This window comes from Trematomus bernacchii, unplaced genomic scaffold (assembly GCF_902827165.1).
Source record: "Trematomus bernacchii unplaced genomic scaffold, fTreBer1.1, whole genome shotgun sequence".
NCBI lineage: Eukaryota > Metazoa > Chordata > Actinopteri > Perciformes > Nototheniidae > Trematomus > Trematomus bernacchii.
Window position 1 is genome coordinate 1,784,107 of NW_022987662.1, and position 24,205 is coordinate 1,808,311.

The following is a 24,205-nucleotide window of genomic DNA, read 5'->3' on the forward strand; positions in this document are numbered from 1 at the left end:
CTCTCTATAGCAAACCCTGGTCCAGCTGGAAGAGAGCAGAGCTGTGTTGGGGCTGATCCTGGATCAGGGGAAGCGGCTGCAGACCGAGCCACAGTTTGCTGCCTCAGTTTGTCAGGCAGGAGGCGCTCTGGAGCTGCGATGGCAGAGCGCCTGCAGGCGGACAGAGCAGGAGAGAAGGCGCTGCACAGACATCCAGGACAGCTGGGCCAGGTGAGACAGAACTAAATACCACCTTTAATAAAAGACACATTGTTGGCCTCTCTACAGTAGAGAATCTTTATCATCCATCAATGCAGGCCAGGCAGGTTTCAGCAGTTTGTCTCATTTTATTGTCTGGAACAACCACGTCAGTGATTTTATTTTATAGATACTCAATAAAAAAAATTGATTAATTTTGTGTTTGCAATGTTAAGATGTACTGAGACTTGAATTGATTTGTATGCATGTCAAAATGTAAAACAGAATACATGTTTATGTTATGTATGACCTTGAAACCGTATGTAAGATGAGAAAATAACTGAAATTGTCAGTGCTTTTATGAGGATCAGACACGTCCTTAAAGTATATTTCTACAAAAATGAGACATCCTGTAAGAATTGGAATCTCAATAATCTTTTTCCTATTCGTTCCTTTTTTCTTTCTCTGAAGGGAATGATAAAGCTGCGGTAGAAAGTATGTATGGGAGGCGTTTGAGCCAAAGTCTTCAGCAGTTAGGCCTGTTTTGAGAAGGGACATGCTGAAGTTCAAATCCTATGAAATTAAATGTGTACTTATCTACAGACTTATGACAACGTTTTGGGGCTACTCCCGCATTAGGTTTTAGATAATTAAAAGAGACATTTCTTGGACATTTGAGTGAAACACACACTTTGTTTCCACACAAAATGTGCCACCTGAGAAACAGACATGGGGGTTGAATTATTATTATTGTTATCTAGCGAACATCCTCGACTTTCCAACCCCTACAGCCTTGTAATCAGTATTGGAACCATGGCAAATCCATCCTCTTTGTTAAGGAGCCCTCTTGTCCTGCCCCACTGGGTGAGCTATCTTTCTCTCATCCTCCCCCTCAGATTCCAGACTGACTTTGCTGCGGTCAGTGAATGGCTGCTCGGTGCCAACAAACACCAGAAGACCTGGTCCAACCTGGCCGACACCTCAGACCTGAGCCAGGAGTGTGTTCGCAACAATCTCATCAAGCTCCTGGTAAGGCTTCCTTACATTTGATATGATAAACAAAGAATAACCCTGGTCAACCTTTCAAGGTTCAAGTTCAAGGTTCAAGGCTTTTGTTGTCATGCGTACATTAGCTACAGTGTAGTTATGACAATGAAAATCTTAGGTCACAGGCTCCTCCAACAGTGCAACACAATAACACAGATAAAATAGTGCAAGTAAATACAATCAAATAGAATATAATAGAAATTGTGCAGAATAGTCTATATACAAGTAATTGGAATATTGATATATATAAGTTGCAAACAGATGAATGTTATGGATGTTATGTTATGAAGTTCAGGTGTTTAACAGTCTTAAGTCCTCAGTTCTTTTTGAAGATGTTACTTTCTTTAAACAGCACCAAATTGCAGGTGAAACATAAAGTGGTAAAAAAAAAATCAATATTAAAAATGGGGGTATGTCTATAGTATTGAACCCAAAAAATGACATCAAAGCCAAAATAAAATCAACTATAAACTGTCTTTTTAAATAAAACAACCACAAATATCTGTTGCTGATTCAAACACACACAGCGGTCCAAAATGCATCATCCTCACATGATAGACTTGTTTTCTGACACTGTTTCGCTGACACCCAGGACTTCTCCATGGAGATTGAAGCCGTGTCGGTGCAGAGGGCGTCAGCAGCCAGGAGAGCCAATCAGCTGCTCCACCTGAGGGAGGCCGACTGCCCCGGGCTGAGGGCCCAGCTCACACAGCTGGAGGGAAGCTGGAGCCAGCTGACCTCTGACCTCTCCAAGATACAAGACCGGCTGCAGCAGGTACAGGACACAAAAATAGTTTTCAACTTGGATAAAAAACACTAAGAGTTGCACTGTGTGATTAAAAGTTACCGTTGAATAATTTCCTTTAAAAAAAAAAAAAAGGCCTTGGTCATGATGACTTTATACCAGTGGCATCAGATGTCTTATTAACTTTTAACATGACTTTTTCTCACTTAAATTTACTGGCCCTATTTTCATTGAAGTGCGGTTGGTTTTCAGAAATAATTAGGCATGAAGAAATCCCTCCAGTGAAGGGGAGTATGAAGCCTGTTTAAATCATTTTGGGGTTAAAGGAGGACAGAGAATTTTGGGAGGACTTAAAAAAAGAGTTGAAGGACTTAATCGCCGCTATTTATCACCAGTGAATGGAACCAGATTTTGTATTTAACAGGCACCAGTCCTGCCAAATGTGTCTTGTCGGATGTTTAATTTAATGTCTTACACTTCGGAAATCCCCCTGGAAGAGGAAGAAAATATGTTATCTACAACAGATGGATTTGAACATCCGGAAGTCACAAAACAGATCACAGATTTAAATGGAACCTGTATTTTTTTTTTGCTGTATAACTAACTACCTAATTAGAAATGTTCAAATATTGATGTACTTAAAGGTGGGGTAGGTAAGTTTGAGAAACCGGCTCGAGATACACTTTTTGTTATATTCCATGGAATGCTCTTAACATCCCGATAGTAATCAATATCTTAAGTGCTTTGACAAAAAATCCATAAAAAAATGTCATCTGTGGAAGCCGTAGCGCTGTAAAAAGTACGACCAATCATTTGAGCCGGCCCGGCTAAAATAACTGGATGGCCTACCTGCCTGTCAGCCTTCCATCTGTGCACAAACTTATCTCGTGCCCTCATTGGTCATGTGCACGTTCGTGTGTGTTGGAGGAGGGGCTCTGTAAGGAAGTGGCTGATTTTTTCCAGTTGCGTATTTTCTAATTCTAGCGCACTCAAGCTGGTTTCTCCAAATTTACCTACCCCACCTTTAAGTAATACATTCTCTGTTGTCTGGGGTGTTTTAGCGGCTGTTGGCAGCATGGCCGCCGGTGGAGCTGCTCTCTGACCTGGAGGATCGTCTGAAGAAGCTTCAGGCTCAGCTGGACCAGGAGAGAGAAACCGTCCCCATGGCCGAAGACGCTGCTCAGATCACAAAAGTCCTGCAACACTACCGGGTAATAATATCTCCTCTGTTCCACTTTGACTTTTTTCTGAGTAGCTCGTCAAGAGCATTTTCATTTGAAGAGATACTTCAATGTCAGTGTTTTAAAGAAAATCTGCAATCTACCAATTTTGGATAGATTTGCTTCACATTCAGTCAATTAGCTTCTCAAAATAACAGGTTTTTTCAACCATAAAATGAAATATATTGGGAATTAATAAAGATTTGTTTTTCAAATTCTATTCTGCAGTTACTTGATGTCAACAAAATGAATCTACCAACCGTATTCATTAATTAAAGCTGGTATTTTTACCAAAACAAATTATTTTATTGGGCATAACACCTAAAATATTGAAATTACTTGTTACAAATGAATTTATTTGAAAGGCAATATGAAAACTTAGCACTCAAAGAACATTCAATTAGTGAATTATATTTTAATGTAAGGATGTTTCTGGTAAGACACTAAATAAAAAAACGCGTTGAGAGGAGAAAACTAGCAACCTCCTATTTTTCGTTCTTGTTTTATATGAGTGTTTTTATTGATTTGTATCTGTGTGATGTTCTGTCTCAGGAGTTAAAGGCAGGCTTGTTGAACGGGCAGCTCCTTCTGGACTTCCTGTGCCAGTCGGGCCCTCCGGTGCTGGGAGTGGACGTCCGGGCTCTCCGCTCCGAACGCACGATGTTTGCAGAGAAACTCGGCGCCCTCAGACTGCAGTGGCTGCTCCTTCAGAGAGAGCTGGAGAGCCAGGTCTGTCCTTCAGATATCAATAACCAGTGGAAACACCACACCTGTAGAAACTGGAATCAAACGATCATACTGCTCTTTAATCCCGGGTATAATATCTTTGTTAAAACTAGGATGAGCAAAGCAGATGAATACAAAACAGATTGGGATTTGTTTTATACATTTGGTGAACAGTTGATCGGCTATTACTGTATGTGAAATATATGTGTGAAGTGCTTTGAAAGAGAGTTAAAACAAATGGGGCTCAGATCTGGACTAAGATGTCTTTTTCCAGCGACAAAGCCAATGAAAAGTTCTTTGTTATTAAAAAAAACAACCTTTATCCTGTCGTCACATATTAGGCTAATGGTTTATAAAACCACTGGAGTCCATTAATCAAACCTTGAACTTAACTCAATTGAGGCCAACAACAAAAAAGCTGTTACTGCTTGGCTCTCTGAGGTGACATAATCTTTCATGTATGACTTTTATTTCTCGACATGAATCAATCTGTTTGGCTTTGCCCCCTTCTTCAGATTGATGAAGCTGAACAGATGCATCACACTTGTGCAGACAGAGAGAAGCGTCTGCAGCGTCTTCACGGCTGGATAGAACAGCAGGAAAAAACGCTGAATCAGTGGAAACAGCCCACCAGTCTGACTCTGGCTCGTGAGGCTCTGCTGAAGTGGGGGGTAAAGTACCAGGATGTGAGCAGGTGTGTGTTTGAACTGTCTGTCCCGATACTGTCCTCTGATATCAGACTGCTCCTGCTTTTCTTCCAGGCTGCTGTGAGCAAAGTGAAAGAGGTGGCTGCAGCTTTGCAGGAGTTGAAAGCTACACGAGTTCACGTTGAAAAAGGAGAGGATCATCCGTGTGATATCTCCTTCTCTGACCGGACGGAGAGGGTTCGTCAAGCGTGTGCAGACCTTAAGCAACAGGTACAAATCAATCTGTTACGGCGGTGACACAGATTGAAGATTTATTGCCAAGAGAAAGCAGTAAAATGTATTTACTTACCAAGCGATTCGAACTGCATTTTCAGTCAAATATAATATAGAAAATTAGGGAAAAAAGCCTAAATCAACTAAATAAAAGACTTACTGAAACTAACGTGTTGGTTTCCACGTTTCATAGTTTGTTTGGAAAAATTGTAGTATGCAGTTTGCATAGGCAATTAACGTTTTCGATACATACTGCTAAAATCTGAAAATATGCAAAAAGTTCCTCTTGAAATTATCTAAAATAAATCATCAATGCAACAACAGAAAATGATTAACTAAAATGAACCCTACCTAACTTTCCTATTGAAGAGGAGTCCTAAAACTAACCTATGATTTTAGCAAAATTATCATTTTGATCACCATACTGTTGGAATATCAGTTAAAGAACCAGAGCCAATGATCTAGCCGGGATACCAGGATGATTGTTTACCAATATTCTTACATATTTTATATTTAGGCAGAAAAGTGCTATTTCTTTTACCCTGGTCTTTAAAAAACATAAAATATAGTTTTCAGCTCTGAAGGATGCTTAATCACCAAACACCATCCTGTCTTCCTCTGTGTTTCTCTGCAGATGGAGGCTCTGCGGCCGGCCGTACAGCAGAGTGTGGAGCAGTGGAGTCGCTTTGAGAGCGATCTGAGGGAGGTTTCTCTGCAGACCACCAGGGGGCGCTGTGCTCTCCAGAATCAGCCTCTCTTCTCACTGAAGCAGGCAGAGGGACACGTGGACTTCCTCCAGGTGAAAAAGCACTGTCTTGTCAATCATATCTTACACACATGTTCCCATAAAAGCTTTACAACTGCCAGAAGAAATCACATTTTATTGGAACAATCGTGACTTTTATTCAGGTAACTGTTGCAGCAGTACCTTTTAAGCAAAGTTTAAAAGGCTTGATGGATTTAAGCTATCATTAGGTAATTGTGCAGAAGGAAACAAAATGGTCAGCCAGTTGTAACTGTATGAAGTAAAAAGCCTCTCCTGAGAGCTTTGACAGGTTCAGTTAAGTGGACGTCAAGCTGCCAGGCACTTCCATTTTGTACCTGAATGTAGCTGTTAAATAAAAGTGAATTTTCTTTCACAGCAACTCCAGGAGAAGGCCGGAAAAGGAGAAGAGCTTTGGGCATCTGTGGACAACTCCTATCAAATGGTTGTGAAGACTCTTCATCCTGGAACAACACAGGCGCTGGATGATCAAATGAGAGGAGAGCAAAAACGGTCAGTGGCTTGAAAATAACAAAAACAGATATCTGTGTATCAAACTTAAAGAAGACTAAAGTCGGAAAATCTCTGTTGCTTTGTCGATTCAGATAATCATTTTTTGTAATAATAGGCAAAATGATAATGCATCGTCACATAGCTGAAAAGAGGGCTGTTTGCTAGGCTAATCAACTAAGCAGATGACAGTAGTCAAATATAAATATGTTTTCATGTATGCATAATATCTATTACATATATTATAAGTGCCTTCAAATGCGATCTATTTTAAGATCAGTCAGAAGTACACAAGCTGCTAGCATGTCATCATATTGAGCTTTTTTGCTAATGTCAATACAATCATGTACAGTATCAGCGGCCAATCAGACACGTATAGCCTTATTGTATGCAAATAAACATGATTTATGGAGTTCTGGTGTGTTGTGTTCAGGTGGAGGGCCGTGGTGCAGGAGTTGGAGGATGAACACATGAAGACTGCAGAGACTCTCTCCCTCTGGCAGGAGTTCACTCTCCTCTCTGATCACTGCTCCTCTCAGTGGCAAACACTGCAGCTTCAGTGGGAGGAGATAAGGAGATCTCAGCAGGACACTCAGACAACGCTTCAGTCACTGGAGGTGAGTTTAAATCTGCAGTATTTCATTTCATTGCACAACTTAATGTATAACAATTATTTACAAAACATGTCTCTATAACCACACCATACTCGAAAAGGAGCAGGGAGAAGAAAAGTATCTTATATGACCTTGCCCCTTTCTCAAAATAATTTAATAAATAGAAATAGATGGTCTGTCCTTCATATTTTCTTATTCACAGCCAATCATAACAGTATCCTAGGAAAATAAGAGAAACACAAAAACGTACAAAAAAAAAATACTTAGTGCCCACTTGACAGTTAACAGAAAGAAACAAAAACCACACCAGTGAGCCAGCTCAGTGTCCCGCTTCTCGCAGCAGCGAGCCTCGCAACGTCCCGCCGAGTGTGTGTGTGTGTGAGGAAGTCCGCGGATTGGTCCAAACGTAACGGCTCCGCGGACGTAACGTAACGGCTCCGCAGATTGGTCCATTTGGAGCCGTTATGTTACGTCACTATACCCGAAATACGTCACTATACCCAAGAAGTAAACAATGGAAAAAGAGAAATGTCCAACGAGGCGTTCTGGGGCAGCATAGACAGGTCTTTTCTGTGTTAGAGTTTTACTCACTACAGGGTGTACTTTGAGGGTTTGTGACTCTGCAGACCGTTTACATGCAGAAAAACCTTCATAACACACAAGGGGACGGGTAATAACCAGAAAAGCATGACATGGGACCTTTAACATTTTAAGTAGTTGAATTACAACTAATTTCAGTCATATAGAGCAAAAAAATGATTTGATTATTATTATAATTATTTATGAAATTACTTGTTTTTTTGTATACAGATATGAACTCTGATCGACCTTCACATTGTCATTTCATGTTTTTCTCCCACTCATGGGAAGAAACAAACACGATGCACTCCACAGTTTGCTGTGTGTTAGCCCACCTGACCTTATGTACCTGTATTGTCCACCTACTGCATTGCATGTTGTTTTGTACATTTTCTCAAAATAATACAAGCTTCAGAGTTTCCATTCATTTCATTTTCCATTTTCTACCCCACTTCAAAATTACTCTCAATGTGAAGCATTTGAACCATTTGAGGAAAATTCGATTTAATCAGATTTTTCAAGAGGATAAAAAGCTCCACGATGTTTTTTTTTTTAAAGATTCATTGATAAACATATTTGGAGAGATGATGGCAAGAAGAACATTTTGAGCACAGTAAATAAACATATGGTTTAAAAAGCAAAGCTCATCTTATAGATCCTTCATCTAACAGGTCGTTTTTTTTCTCACTCTAACATCAGAAGTTGCGAGATGCTGCTGATGATTTGCAAAGCAGTGTGGGAGATGTGCTTGCTGCTTCCAAGCCCCTGATTGGACGTCTGGAACCTCTGGCCGCACATTTTATCCAATCAGAGACCAGACTGTTGTCACGTGACGTCGTGCTGCTGAGCCAGGCAATGTCAGGAAAAAAGAAAAGTCTTCAGGTGAGGAAGACTGCAGAAATATCATATCATATTAAAAACTATCTATAATCTTGACATTAAAATCACCAAATGTCCAACTGTTGATGTTCAAACTTACACATGAGTTTAATATTACCAATATCACATCTCTCTCTTGTGTGCAGGATGATTTGGAGCAAAGGGAACTGTTTCAAAGTCGCCTGGAGGCCATTGAGAAGCAGACACAGAACACACAACAGAAACTCAAGACAAGCTTTAAAAACCCAGACTCTGTGAAGGTCGGTCACAATCCATATTATTTTCAATTATTTGTCTTTCTCACGTACATAAATTCATTAAAAACCTTAACTCTAAAGCAGATGTTTTTTAAACACCAAAGAGTGGAAAGCCTCATCTGCATTATACATCATAACTAATTCAAATCTTAACATACAGACATGATAAACATATATGTAGATTCAGCGTGACTTAGCAAGCATATCGTTATCTCTGATGAGCTTCCAATGCCTACAAATCCATTTAGATATCATAGAACAAGTGATTTAAGTTTTCTTTCAAATTAAAGTAATGTAGTGTTGTTAATGGGTACTTTGCAAACAGAAACTGCTAACAGCTAATATGGCATGATTTCATTAGTGCCAAACAGTTAGGGTTATAGAAACGCGGCTCTAGTTTTAGCCCACAGCTAACTAATTGACTCTGTGGTCAAATCGTACCAACTGTTTACATCCCCTAAAAAACACATTCTGGGAACTGTAGTTCCTAGAAATCCATCGATTTCACATTTTCACTTAGTGTGCCGTTTTCCCATTTAGTTTGGAGGGTACCCACAGTGAATTGATTTTGTGTTATTTTGTTATTTGTATTTCTCGGATGTGCAGCAGGTTCTCCTGGAGCTCAGAGATGTGTTTCCATTACTGGTTGACGTCAGGGAGATGAGTGTTTACCTGAGCCTCAGCGACCAGGAGAGGCAGAGAGTGCACACGCTCAGCAGGCTCTGGGCTGAAAGCATGACTCACGCATCGCACAGGAACAGGTGAGGCTCCATTTGGTACACGGAAGAAAATGCATTAGGTGTTGTTGAAAAATCATCTGTAGTTTAACAAGATGTTCAAGATACTGAACACTGAATGTGTCCATTTCAAAAGAAGCTTCCAGTCCATTTGTCCTTTCATTTGTACCTTTTTCCCCCCCAGTGAGCTGCAGGCAGTGTGTCAGCATTCCCAGAGCTTTCAGGAGAAGTGTAAGAACCTGACGTCCCTCCAGAAAAAGCTTGAAGATGAATCACTGTCTAAAGAAACCCAACGTTTCTCCAGCCTCCAAGAAATGCTCACTGTTCATCAGGTACAATTCCCTTTTCAGATTCTCTACATTTCTTTCATTCAGAGATAATAATTAGAATAGTGTCAGACCAACTGGGACTCATTTGCTCAACATAACTATCAAACACGACATACAATAGAAGGAAGGTTTGTATTACCCAAATCTAAATCAAATATGGGACAGAAAACAGTCAGAGCCATGGTCAGCTGGAACTCTTTACCCGTCCACATCATTCAGGAAAATTCTCAAGTACAGTTCAAAAGGTTGCTAAAAAATTATTTAAGTATTATAAAGTAAATTTGAATTGTGCCTGTGGCTAAGTATGCATCTATTATTATGTACACTTATTTGTATTGACTTTTGTTTGGCCTTGGGATGGTGATAATTGAATGACCATTTTATTTTTCACTTCATACAGCACTGTAAAAATTCAGCCAAAACTCAGTACACTGACTATAGAAGCCCACATCTTTGTCTAATATGTTACTGTGAGTTTGAGTCGCATTTCTTCTAAATAGTGAATCTTATTTTGAGGCATAACGTTTGTCTTAATGACTCTAAAATAATGTAAATGTATTTAGCTTTTGTCTTATTGTCTGACTTAGTCAAATAAATAGACAAATTCACTTCACACCTGTTGTCTCTTTCCCACAGAGGCTTGGAGCAGAAACAACGATTGGACACCAGCTGCTGCAGGCTCTTCTCTGTGATGCTGTCGAGTCCATGGAAAAAGAAACAGGACAGAAAAGGTATATAAAGGAACAGTCTTTGAAGAATTGAAATGACAGTTGTAATAAAAAACAAGATCTGGTAAACCTAACCAGGCTTAATGAGTCCAAAATACTGCATGTTCAGTAAAGGGTAATCTTCCATAACTTCACCAGTGTCTCCTTTAAGGACTATAATGAGGGTTAGACGTTTAACAAAAGATCACAGCATTCCTCAGCTTCAGGAGTGTGCTTAGTTCAGCAAACTCCTCAGTGTGATTAGTTGGTCTAGTTTATAAGAACAGCAGGTTTTTTTGACTCCATTTTGGCACCAAAATAGCATCCCTGTAGCTTTTAATTGTCAGTTCTGATTTCTTCCTCCTTCACTCCCTCTTTTTGTCATCAAGGTTCAAGGTTTGTCTGACTCTGACAGGTTACTCATTTAGATAAGAGCCACACGTTTGAAGTACAACAACCAATCAATAGGGCAATATCAAGCATGTGACCATAAGAGTTTAAAGTGGACCTATCATGCTATATTTGAATAATATAGTGTAGGACCATACCTATATAAGGCATATTTATACTTTTTTTTTTTTTAAATACCAAACAGATCATGCATTTTAGCCATGCCTCATTTTGCTGAATTTGACAATTTCTAGCTCTGTTTTTGCAAGGGCTGATTCTGTGAGAACAGCACCATCTAGAGGCCTGGCATATGTACTACAGCGTCTCCAGCGCTTTGGAACGGCAATGGCCGTGGCTGTCTCCTCCTGATTGGTGGAGTTGGCCCAATAGCCGTAGCGCCACCGTCCTGACGTCAGGACAGTGTTCAAATCTGGATCAGTTTTTATCAGATCCGTTGCAGCCCCTTTTTTAGAGATTTGGGTATGGAGGAAAATAGAGAGGGTTGTGTTTTCTGACACTTGGTGAGTTCCCTGGAACACCGGGGACACATATTCATGTATAAAAGACGTACAAAAGTGCATTTTGCATGATAGGTCCCCTTTAATCCTCAATATATTTATATATATATCCTATACGGGTTTGTTTTGCAGCAATAACTCAATGTCGTCTAAGAAAACATTGAAAGGCACTTAAAATAGTAAACCTTTTCTAAGTGAAGTGGATTTTGCATGATAGGTCCCCTTTAAGATTTTAATAAAGGGGAGCTTAAACTGACATCCAAGCAAGCCATGTGAAAAATGTCAGGCCTAAATGCTTTTGTGGGTTGATGAAATGTTTTACCGCTTAGACTTTGGCAGTAATCTGAGTTCTGAGGACGTGTTGAAATGTAGTCTTGTATTCTTCACAGATCCTGTCACATAGAAACTTAATTTAATTTGAAGTTTTCTGGTTTCATTCCTTTCTTTGCTTTCAAGAATCACACACACTGGCTACACTGCTGAGGCTGAACAGCATGCAGGTGTTTCCTCCCTGGAATACTTAGATGTCTCTTTCCCCGAAGCTTCCTTAAATCCTTTTTCACAGTCTTTGGAAAAGCGTAGAAAACTCTTAAATCTTTTTTTCAAAAGAATGTTTTTTCTCTGTCCCCTGCTGGGAATGCTACTTTTGGCTGTAAGTCTAACAATTCTGCTGATTTCGTGTTGATTTAGCAATCGTCTGTGAAGGGGCTGCGACGAACGCATTTGTAATTTTTCCATTTCTATTTCATGTGTTTTTACGAGGGCTCTGTATCAAAGAAGCAGTATGTGGGATTTAGTTCGAACAAGGGCTAGGTTTTATGGCCAAAGTCTATGTCTCCACATCTCAATCCTAATAGTGGCGGAGAACTACGGTTATATAATGTCAGGACCTTTAGAGCCAGTATTTGATTTGTCCTCTTTGAGCTACTGTAGAATCATGACGGTGTGGAAAGGGCTTATTTAAAGCTAACGAAAACACATTGATTCTTCTTAGTTTGAGGTGATCAAATCCTCTACAATGAACCTTTAACCTAATTATTCCAATTATTGAATGGAACACTTATGCTAACACATGTCTCCTAAATACAAAAAAGTGTTATCTCTTGTGTTGTCTCTTCACAGATCTCAACTCATGGCTCAGGTGACCTGTGTGAGGCAGAGCTGGCTACAGTCCGTGGCTCTGGCTGGACAGCGCAGGTCCTTTATAAAAGAACAACTGGGAGAGTGGAGAGTTTACCGTCGTGGCTCCAAACTTTTGTGGAAGCTGCTGAGAGACGTTGACCCGTTACTGCCCCCTGCTGGACCCGCTGTGTGTTCGCTGCAGCAGCTACGAAGCTGCGCCGACGATTACCAGGTTAGCATGAATAGTAGCATGAGTGTATAGTAAGCGTTAATGAACAAAACGTATAAAATAGTCCAAATCTGTGTCAAATATTATATTTTGTTATTATTTGAATCAGAATACCTTTATTAGTCCCACAGAGGGGACATTCACATTGTTACAGCAGAAAAGGGCCAAAGACAGCTTAATGTTACTGTACCTACGAAGCATGCATAACAAAGTATTATAGATACAAAAATGATAATACATTATTTTTTACAATTTACAAAATACACATCCTGTAACAGTTCTGAGGATTTAGCAGCCAGGTATATATTGCAGTTATTAACGGCATATATTTAAGCAATAGCTCACGACAGGCCGTGGTATATGCTCATTATATCACAGCTAAGGGGCGTGGTTCGGCCCGACGCGAAGCGGAGGGTCGACAACCCCCTCAGCTGTGATATAATGAGCATATATCACGGCCTGAAGTGAGCTATTGCTTTTATAAAACGGTTACCAAGTGTGGCAATATGAAAGAAAAATACACACTCTAATTTAAATAGTTGTTATTATTAAATAATGATGGTCAAAATAAAATAGTCCGTCCGTTGCCTTCTGCACGAAACAGTGCGAGGTGGTTGCTATGCAACAACACTAACAACAGCTAGCGAACATATTAGACAGAGAGCGTTGATCCATTATTTGGCTATTTATTTACATTAATTTGTATGTTGCCGTTTATTGTGCACCCACTGAAAAACTGTCCAGCATCAGTAGTATGGCTTACGTGGTTACTTGTATAGGCTGAGGTTGTTCGAGGCTGTTGCTTGGCGTGGCGAGAATATTGCTCCACCTTCTCCGGTCCCTGAGATTCGGCTTCCAGTAGCTCTGGAGAGAGCTTTCGCACCTGTGGCCACTAACGGTCATAATTTCTCTGCTTTGTTTCAAGACCCGCATCAGAAAGCTTTTGAATGGTGATACTTTTCCAGTTGGTCTACCTGCTCTTCACGTAGCTCTACATGTCGTCGTTTAGGTGCTTTTTGTTCTGGAGATAGGCACTCCTCAATCCACTCCTCCATATAGTAAGACCCCCCCACCCCCCCCCCCCCCCCCCCCCCCCGGACGTCGAAGTTAATCTTAAATGTTTTTGCGGACCTTTTTGATTACAGATCTGAAAACATCGTTGCTTGCTTTAAAAGTAGCACAATTCATTATGTCAAACCTTGGAAAGTATCTAAATATCCCTGCCCTAATGCCAAAGGAACTGCACACTGAATATGTTTTTGCCGTTTGATGTCTATGTCTGGACCGTTGCGTCAAAAGGAGGGTTTCTGCCCCGTTACTTCTCCGCTGCTTTCTTGTTCCAGTTTGAAAAGCAAACTGCAAGCAGTTTGCTTTTCAGCCCAACTGTATACTGTTTATCTCAGACGCGGAGGGATACTGACTTGTTGTGAAAAGTAACTTACAATTCTACCCGTGGTATACGCTCAGTATACCACGGCTAAGAACCAATCAGATTGCTTGATTTTACTTGTCCGTTTTATAAATATATATATTGCACATAGTTGGTTGGTATTTAACAACAACGGGTGTTCTTTGTAATTCTTTTTTCTCTTTGTACATACAATCAGTACAGACCATTGTCTCATTTGTATGCATATATTTAGCTTTCCACTTCTAAATGACAAACATTACTTATGCATTGTCGAAACGCAATAAAAAGATTTTTGATCAGAAATATCATATTTTCCTTGCTGAAGAATAAACAGTGTCTCTCCCCACATCTTTCCAAGTGTGTTGAAGACGCCCTGGCTCTGCACTCCACCGTGTGCTCCCAGACACTGGAGGCTGGCAGACGTTTGTGTGAAACCACGACAGAGAGTGAGTGTCAGGCCCTGCAGCACGCCTGGGATCGAACCGGCACTCTGCTGCAGAGCAGGGGGCGCCTGGTCAGCACAACGCTCCAGGTAACATTTACATTTAATACCAACACTCTTTTATATTGAATTTTTATGTTTTATGTTTTGATCTTACATTATTAATCTTCATGTTTGGCATCTATTCAAATCAGAAACAGCTTTATTACCAGATAGGGTGACACGTACAAGGAATTTGATTTGATGTTGTGATCAAAAAATGAGTGATTACGGCTCTTTGAAGGGAGCCTGATCTTATGGCTCCGTTCCTTTCCGAGAGTCGTTCAAAAGAGCCGTTTTTATTTTAAGGGGGCGGGGTTACTAGGTTTATCTGCAACATAATCACCAGGATAATGATTGACTGTATTGCCAGAAATCTACTTTTACTCACAGAAAATAAAATGTATAACTTGCTTCATCTCTCAGCCAGCCAAACTACTACTCAAGCAGCATGCGTTATGCCACCATCTACGACTAATGTGCATCCAGGAAAGCAAGTTCCTTTTAAAGGCGAGTGGATTTATGGCAGGCAGTGAACCAACGATAAAAAGAACGGCTCTCACCAAGTACGACTCGGTTCCCTTCGTTCGTTCAAAAGAATCGGATCGTCGCGAACGTCACATCACTAGAAAAAATATAGTAAAATATAACAGCATTTACATATATATATATATAATGCATATTAAGTTATTATTGCACATTTGTAAGAACATTGTAATGTCATATTTTAGACATTTTCTATCAGACAACTAAATAAGCACCCAAAGATTATCTAAAATATTAAGCTTTTCAAAATAAAATGTAAATACTTATCCCACTAATATACCTTTCTATGAATTTAACTTATTACAGAATAATAGGATACAAACTTTACAGTCTACACTTCTAAACTCTTAAAATACAACCAAGGGATCCTATTTCTTTCTTAAAATGTCGATAGAATAAACTTCCTATCCTAAGTTAACTCACTGGAAAATCATAAAAAGGAAATATTCAGATTTGTTTTAAATACTGCACATAAATATTAACCCTCATTTGCTGTAGATGTGGTGAGATCCAGCTAGTGGTCTTTGACAGGAAGCAGCATCAAAATTCAAATGGTTGTGTTTTGTGCAGCTTTGGACTGCAGAAATCCAGAAGAAGCGCATGTGTTACAGTATTAAGGGAATGTCAGCTTTACAGTACATGACCCATATCCAGGATCTGATCCTACACACGCACACACACACAACCACACGCAACCTGGTGTGTTGCCCTGGCACCGACCTCATGCTAAGAGGGATCAAAGACAAGCTCAAATCTGTCCATGATCCACATCACTGTCGGTCCCTTTCATCCCATCACTGTACAGTCTTCTCATACACAATCCATTAAAAGATTATAGTCATATATGCTAGGTAGGCAGGCAGACATATTGAACAAAGACTGATTGGTAAATGTCTTCAATTATGGCCTTTTCGCCTCCGATCTGACTGATCACTGAGCTGTGTTGATTACAGTGTCTGATTGTTTTGGTGTCCAGGGAAAGGAAAGCTCAACAGGGTCCTGCCGGGGAAAAGGAAATCCCTCTGAGCAACAAGTCAAAGATCACAGAGAGTAGCTTTGATGTATCAGTGCAAGTACAACTGCAGAGCAACAGACTGACCTCGTCTTCATACATTATTACACATAAAATACTCAAATGGATAAAGGTTTTTAGGTTGAGAAAGGTGCTTGTGACCATACTTTGGACTTCTGTTACTTAAACAGTTAGGTTAAGCAGTACCGGTCCTCTGAACTTTTGACGTGAATGCTAAAGTTTCACAAAGCATTCTTTCAGCATCAGAAGGATTTATGTTTGTGGAAATATGTATTTTACAGAACAGAGAAGGCATTGTACAATTCTGCCTTTTGCAGAATTGTACATGTACACCTTATTGTTTCACATCACTTTAACGCAAAGGTAACCTCTGCAGTGAATATTGACTGTATACATGTAGGTTTTCACAACAACTTAATTCCAGAGCTTTCTGGTTAAACCATACAGGTTACAAATCGTAACTTGTCATATATTTACAACACCTATATCTTACATATACACTCTTTGTTCTGCTGTTCATTTAGAAGTGGTCTCAGTGTCAGGAGAGGATAATGAGCATCACGTCTGAACTGGATGATCTGAACACGACGCTGAAACCGCCGCTGGCTGACAACGAGACACACATTCAGGTAAACACTAAACAACTAGTCTGTGTGAAACCTAAACTCTGGTTCTTTTCCGAACTACTGGAAGAGTAATCAAATAAGTCACACCACCAGTTACCCATGAAAGTCTTTTCAAAGCCACGTTTAAAGACCTTTATCAACCGGGCTCTGAATGAGAGAACATTGACACAGTCAATTATTTGTACGGTTTGTGGCTCTGGTTCTCTTTGCAAAATTGAAGCTTGGTAGTTGAATGGTTGAGCACTAGCATTATCAAAAAATAAGGTCCGATATTTAATGATAAATAGTGTTTTGATTTTTACCAACTACCGGAGAACAATTTGTACAAATAAGTCTGCACAAAACTGCCATAGTTCTCACAGTTCTTCCTTTTGTCTGAAAACTCTTTGTTGTAACGGAGCAGAAACCCATTAAGGAATCATTTTTTGTAAAAGCCCCAAAATGTGTCATCTAATGCCTAAATGAATTCTCCGTTCCCACACTTGATTTCGTAAGACAGGCACTTAGGGTGACTGACAAGTACTCATTGTGTATCCTGATGTAATAATCAACTTGTCATGGTTTTATATAGAAATACAAACCATTTTAAAATAATGGTTTGTCATTATTGTTGGAGCTATTATATTGGCAATCATTGATCAGTGTGTATGGAATAAAGTTTGCCTCCATACATCAGCAGCAACTGGTCAGCTGCAAACTGGCCTAAGCTACTCCATCAGTAGCTTCCCCCCCCCCATCCCACCACAGCGCCTCTGAGTTCACCCCCCTTTCCCTTATTTAATGCCCCCATGCTTTCACTCCCCTCCCCCTTTTACCCCTTCTCCCCTCCCCCTGTCCCGTCCACAGCCCTTTAATCTGGACGGTCAGAGCGAGAAAGAGGTATAGAAGTGTGTGTGTGCAGCTTGTGCATGGCTGTCGGACCGCCTGTCGCAGTGTATGGAAGTTGAAGTGTGTGTGTGTGTCTTGTGTTATGCAGGAGACAGACTTCTCTCTGCAGCGTTTGACCCGTGGATTTAGAGAAGTGGCCACCATGAAGACGGACCTGACCCAGTACGTCGCGGCCGGCGACTCTGCTCTGCTGGAGCGGCAGCTGGAACAACTCCACGTCCAATGGGAAGAGCTGCGTACCAAGGTGAGAACTGGCAAAAAAAAGAAAGAGAGAGACGGAGAGAGAGAGGCCATAAGATGAAGTAGAGAAAGTGAGAGGGTAGAGATGGTGCAGGTGGTGAGGATGGACTGAGGGGAAGTGAAGAAGCGAGGGAGGGAAAGTTGCTTCCAGCAGTGTTTTGTCGCTGACCAGCAGCACAAAGCCTCTGCACCACTGGGGCTGAACACACACACACACAGAAACACCCACACACACACACTCCTGCACACTCATTTGTTTGACAAAAGAGCAACATGTGGCGGTTCATGGAGGGAAAATTACCACATCTTTTCCTCTTGTTATCATATAACAACTTGCCTACATATGGGTCCAATTAGTTTGTTCTTTTAACATTTATTCTGCAAAAGTGACAAAACTTGTGCTTGTCGTTTGGGTTCGATGCATGCTGTGTAAAGGATCTGGATTGAGTTGCTTCATAGCTTTCCAAAAGGAGCTCTTTAAGCTTTTTTGCACTTTGCTCAAAGTTTTGAAATAGTTGACTGGGTTTCAGGATGTAATTAGCTCCTGCTTTGGATTCAGTGTGCTTACAGAACAATCACACTAACGCTCAAACAGAACAGGCTGTTAATTCTGTAACTGCATTATTTCTGAAAGTAGCTCTCCAGTATATTCACAGGCTCAAATTCCTGCAGTTAAATCTTTTGGCTTTAACACAACAGACTTTTGTTCTTTGGAAACCAAACGGTTGTGACATGCTTCAGATTCTTTGGTCTGTTATTTGGGTTATAGGGTCGTGCTAATTGGGTCCCCAGATACACCACCTGCTCCTGTTGGCAGGAGTGTGTGGGACTCACAGATGCAGCCACAGCAGCAGCAGCAGGTTGCTGTTGATGTTGGTTCTGTATCTAATAGTCTTTATCTGTGCAAGTATGGTAGCTGCTCGTCCTTCCTATGTGTGTTACAAAACAATTGTTTGAGTGTTGAATTTCAAATATAAAAGCCTACATGCATGCTTAGGCTGGATTATATGTGTGTCACATAACATACTTTAATAGTAACCAGGACTGTACACACCCACAAGACTTTAACCTGCACTCACATCTGCACACTTAAGTAAATATTTGTAATATGTTCATTCAAATGCTCAACGTTTTACTGTGATATCTTGTTTCAACAGTTACTTTAGTTTAAAAACATCTTGTATTATTATTTTAAATTTGTATTCTATTTTGTCTTTTACCTTGTGTGATCCTGTTTTTAACTCTGACCCTGTTGCTGCTATAAACGTCTGAATTTCCCCCAGGGGATAAATAAAGTTCCATCTTATCTTATCTTAATGCATAATTACAATCTGTTGCTGAATAGTGAAACTAGGTTATTAAAGAAAGCACAGACTTATATCAGTTGGTTGTTGTGATGTCACACACAAGATTTTCATCCCTTTTAACTCCTGAAATGGCCGGGGGGGAATCTGAGCCATCGAGTCCTCTGCACAGCTAACAGGTTGCAGGTGGGGGAGCCAGAGGAATGGGTCCGCTGAGCAGATGGCCCGGGCTGCGCTAAAAGGGATTCAGGGGACGGGCTCTATTGTTCCAGGGGAAGCACAAAGTCCTCTCCGGGTGACAGCAGTTCACAATGCACCCTAAATGCACCAGAGTCCAAGAGGGCCCAGCAGTGTTAGTGCATTAAACCCAAACAGGGCTCATTCAAATCAAATAAATGCCAGAAAAGAGTAAAATATAGCCGGTTTCAAACATGCCCCGAGGGCTCGCTAAGCCCTTTAACCTCGAAAAGATCATCAGCCCCCTCCTCAGAGACGTAACGGGGTGTTTTCATGGCGTTAAGCTATCATTAGGAAAATGGACCTTGTTAATTTGATCTAACAGCCAGAGCCCCTTGGGGATTCCTCTCAAGGCAGTTGATTACTGACTCAGATGGAGATGAAATGGCACTGGTAATACATGAAAACACTTAATATTCAGTTAATTTGGCTGTTTTTACATCCACTTTACATTGGGACGTGTCATCTGGTTATGTAGATCAGTGTTTCAGACTGCATTATATTAGTTAATATTCAAAGAACCGCTGCTTTGAGGCTTTTGTTTGTGCCGGTCAGACAGTTAAGACCTATTTGCGTGCAGTTTCACCCAGCAAGTCAATCTGGCAATGATGTTGACAACACATCATAACACCTGGTTTGGTTTCTCCCTGAAAAACAGTCATCTTGTCTCCCTGAACTACACTAAAAGTTGGTAGTACAAATATATAACCCATAGTTTTATCGGCCATGTATCATTTTAGAATCAAATGCACAATGTGTGACTTGTAGTCTTAGATCTCCTGCCAGACATATAATAGTTGTTATTACTTTTTAAGTGAATCGTTGTATTAGCTAATGTCATTGCAGTAGGACGCTTTTATATATAAATACCCCTGTGTTGGTGAAGTGAAATCATAAAAAGATCATTATCTGTATGCTGATAATTACTCTGACGATCATCTCGTGTGCACAGTTGCTAAATGCCACTTCTGACTCTTCCCAGGTATCTTTGCGCAGACAGGAAATCGCAGACCGCCTCAACGCCTGGACCATCTTCAACGACAAGAACAAGGAGTTCTGTGATTGGCTGACTCAGATGGAGAACAAGGTGTGCCACAGCGGAGATCTGAGCATCGAGGAAATGGTGGAGAAACTGAAGAAGGTACAAAAACTAATTTTCTTCCTAGACATACACATGGAAGAACAGGTGTTTTCAAACATTTTCAAAGTGCTAACAGAAAGTCTTTTGTGTCAGAGACCCTTTATAAGATGACTCTTTTTCAATAAACAATCAACACAACACTAAATCAGGACTTAACATTGGTTAGAGTGACTGGTATCTTTTAATTAATTTGGATAAAAGTGGACCGTTAAAGGAGTTTCCTTACTTGAAATATGAATGCTGGATTACATACCATGTTTCACCTCATTTGCATCCTCCTATGTGCACATTTTAAAACTTTACACGGGATTCTACTTGCCCTTATTTCCAACACTTACTGTAATTCCCACGATTCAGGGCTTGTTTACCTCTTGTTTAGGTTAACATCCATACATGAATGATGCTCTTTACAGCAGATGGTGGCCTGGAATGGAAAGACTGCTCTGGCCTTTGTTCTCACACAACAGTTGTCCTTTCAGTGACTGAAAGCCTTTTGTACCTTCCTGTGTCATCATGAAGCATGCTCATTTACTCAACTAGATAATAATTGGGTTGAACATTGCACTGTTTTGTTTAGGGATGTTAGATGAGATGAGACAATTGGTGGCACTTGAGGGTCCCTTTTCAGTGATTTGGGTATGGCACTTCCTGGTGATAACACACAGCTCCAGGGCATGAGAGCAGGTGTTGAGCAGGATGAATGAATGGGACACTTGACAGAAGAAGTGTGTTATTGACACTTTAAAGCTTTCCTCCCTATCGTTAATGTAACTTGAAATCCTATTGTTGTGTTTCACTGCTGATTTAAAGCTGTCATTGAATAGAGCAGGTCAAATTGAAGGTGTTTACTTCTCTTACTTTACTATGAACTTACTCTGTTTGCTATAAAGTGATCACAGATAAAATGATTTGCTTCATTGCAAAGTAATGTTTTCTACTCAGGCTGAGATATACAGAATATCCATGGTATATTTAATAATGTTATATACTGTTTATATAATAATGAAAAATGCCTTACTTATGAAACACCAATACAAACAAGAGTCCATGAAGTTCCAGTATGCATTAGATGTATATATTCTTTGTGAGGTTTTGTCCTGCTTTTCTTTGAGTACATGTTATGAAGCAGCAATACTTTAATACTTTATCATGTCACATTTCCACAGGACTGCATGGAGGAGATCAACCTGTTCAGTGAGAATAAAAGCCACCTGAAGCAGCTGGGGGAGCAGCTGCTGTCGGCCAGCGACGAGGCGAAGCAGACCCAGGTCCACGGCTCGCTGCAGGAGGTCAACCAGCGCTGGCACAACCTCTTCCACAACATCGAGGCCAGGTGAGACCCAGACAGCTGCAGAGAGGCTGTCCGCAGAGATTAAGCTTGTGTGTGTGTGTGTGTGTGTGTGTGTGTGTGTGTGTGTGTGTGTGTGTGTGTGTGTGTGTGTGTGTGTGTGTGTGTGTGTGTGTGTGTGTGTGTGTGTGTGTGTGTGTGTGTGTGTGTGTGTGTGTGTGTGTGTGTGTGGTGTGTGTGTGTGTGTGTGTGTGTGTGTGTGTGTGTGTGTGTGTGTGTGTGTGTGTGTGTGTGTGTGTGTGTGTGTGTGTGTGTGTACTTTCCAGAAGACTAGGACTGTACGGTTTAGGAACAATAACAAATTGTAATGACTGATATATCATACTTTATTGATATTATTGCATTTTTTTTTACCAGGATCTTATTTATATTAAGTATGTGGGATACCATTTGTAGGACAGGATATCTTTGGAGCGCCACAATACCTACATTTCATTACATTCAGATGATATTTTAACATATTTTGCCCAAATATTGCATTTTGGATATTGCACTAGTCCATATTGCAATTTTCATACAATTAAAGTTAATTATGCAGCTCTACAGAACACCCAAAAACATTTAATATTGAAGCTTTTTTACAATCTAAAATATGTGTAGGTGTGTGTGGAAGTACCGCCTCACAATTAGCCTTATGCACAAGCACCTTTTACTGCAAGACTAACTACATGAAAGGGCATCATTATAAACGGTAAGGCTTTGAATGGAAGCCTTTTAATTAAACAGTAATGTACATCCACCCACCTGCTGTTGCATTAGGGCTCTGCAGCTGTCAGCAATACATGGTTTCTAATGTTTCTAATAGCTTAAGCCCCTGTGATGAGGAGCTGTCCCCTCAGACAGATGGAGGGTTCTGAGGAAGAGCTGCAGATACAGACATACATATCCAAACTACCCCCCCCCCTCTCCCCTCACCACCATGAAAGAAATAAAAGCTGTGTCTCAGACAGTACCATATGTTAACCCATGTCCAACAATCTCCCCCGCTTTTCTTAGTCTGTCAGAGTGGGATGACATGAGGGGGGGGGGGGGGGGTCTGTCGGCATGCATTAATCGCTGATCCTTAAAATGAGCTCCCCTCCAGATTTCAGGGAGCTTGCAGGCAGCTGTGAATTATTTTAATATATATATATATATATCATTTTGTATTCAGTCTCAAACACCATAAAGTGAGTTCCAGTTATTGAATGCATACAACAAGTATTAATGTTTGTCTGAAACGCTCAATTTGACTGAAAAATACAATTATATTAAATGGTGATAGTTACTAATTGATCATATTTGCAAATATAACCTGGCCTACGGTGCAGTACATGGTCAACCCAGGGTTTCCAGGGTGACACAAATAATTATAATTCATGAATAACATTTGCTGTTGTCTTGGTTTTGTAAATGCCCTTTCTAATGTCCACTCATGCATTTAAAGCTGGGCTCTGCTGCGATAACCATTTCCCTGCTAACAGCAATATATCTTTTGAGTCTTAATGCTTTAGAATCCACAGCTAGCAACGTCTAATTTGATGCAATGAAGTAATAAAGTAGTCTGAGTGTAATAATGTTTGTAAAAGTCAAATGATAGATGAACCAAACACTGAAGAAGCACATGTACATTAACGTGACAACAGTTTCGAGTAACTCTGAGCCCTCCTGTGGTCAGCTGCACTTTGTAACTCCATCCATATATCCTCACTTATCCTCAGCTCCTTCTGCTCTGCTTCTCTCCGTCCATTCTCCCCTTGTCCTTTTTTCCTCAGCGAGGACCCCTGACCGGGTTTTGTGTCTTTTGTTCAGGCCCCTGCATGAGGCTACTGGCCTTTGTTAGGCTGTCAGAGGTAGAGAGGCAGAGAAAGAGGGACGGAGACAATTTAGATGACAAGGATGGTTGTATCTGCAGAGAGGAAGAGAATTTACACTGACGCTATTATGTCTTCATTACACGCACACACATCCACTCACTATACACTGTGCATCATTCCTGAACTCTAGCTACGTTTGGAATCAGTTTTATTTTCCAACACCAGAGTTTTGGTTCAGTTTTTCACATTTTTCTTTTAGGAATACCTTTTTTGAAGTGCCACATGTATGGTGCATGGTTGTTAGACACAAACTGCAATTTCATAAACCATCAACAAATCTCTATATGTGACTGTACTTGGAATTCATCCTAATTACCACCTGAAGAAATGACACGTATCTTGTCTTTGAGGAGGGTATAAACCCTAGTCGTCCCAACGTCCGGCATCTGTTGAGACCCTTTCATACACACTTCAGTTCGCCCCTCACTCTGTTTTTCGAGCTTATTATTTTAGCTGGAGAGCGTCTCCCTGCTGGACCCCGACAGCAGAGGAAGGATCAGAAAGGGAAATTAACTCAAACTCCCAAACGGGCACACTTCAGGCTTTCAGAGGGCTCGTATTGTCCCAGGCGTTGCTATGACACCCGTCAGTGTGGCGCTGTGTGTGTGTGTGTGTGTGTGTGTGT

At 40.6% G+C, this 24,205-nt stretch overlaps 1 protein-coding gene across 12 annotated transcripts in view; it reads left to right on the forward strand.

The window, feature by feature from the left end:
• Positions 1-24,205, forward strand: part of LOC117487026 (nesprin-2) — an 82,573-nt gene that overhangs the window by 48,761 nt on the left and 9,607 nt on the right. For 10 of the 12 annotated variants that reach the window (XM_034135674.1, XM_034135679.1, XM_034135682.1 and 7 more), the window contains 21 exons: positions 11-210; positions 1,074-1,206; positions 1,817-1,999; positions 3,031-3,180; positions 3,742-3,918; positions 4,431-4,586; positions 4,677-4,832; positions 5,470-5,634; positions 5,978-6,111; positions 6,542-6,725; positions 8,001-8,183; positions 8,327-8,440; positions 9,044-9,198; positions 9,359-9,506; positions 10,140-10,234; positions 12,241-12,472; positions 14,239-14,412; positions 16,465-16,569; positions 17,543-17,698; positions 20,218-20,376; positions 21,543-21,709. In XM_034135674.1, the coding sequence (XP_033991565.1) occupies positions 11-210; positions 1,074-1,206; positions 1,817-1,999; positions 3,031-3,180; positions 3,742-3,918; positions 4,431-4,586; positions 4,677-4,832; positions 5,470-5,634; positions 5,978-6,111; positions 6,542-6,725; positions 8,001-8,183; positions 8,327-8,440; positions 9,044-9,198; positions 9,359-9,506; positions 10,140-10,234; positions 12,241-12,472; positions 14,239-14,412; positions 16,465-16,569; positions 17,543-17,698; positions 20,218-20,376; positions 21,543-21,709 (3,326 nt within the window). The remainder of the gene's footprint in view (positions 1-10; positions 211-1,073; positions 1,207-1,816; positions 2,000-3,030; positions 3,181-3,741; positions 3,919-4,430; positions 4,587-4,676; positions 4,833-5,469; positions 5,635-5,977; positions 6,112-6,541; positions 6,726-8,000; positions 8,184-8,326; positions 8,441-9,043; positions 9,199-9,358; positions 9,507-10,139; positions 10,235-12,240; positions 12,473-14,238; positions 14,413-16,464; positions 16,570-17,542; positions 17,699-20,217; positions 20,377-21,542; positions 21,710-24,205) is intronic. The other 2 variants (XM_034135678.1, XM_034135680.1) reach the window with 1 other exon arrangement.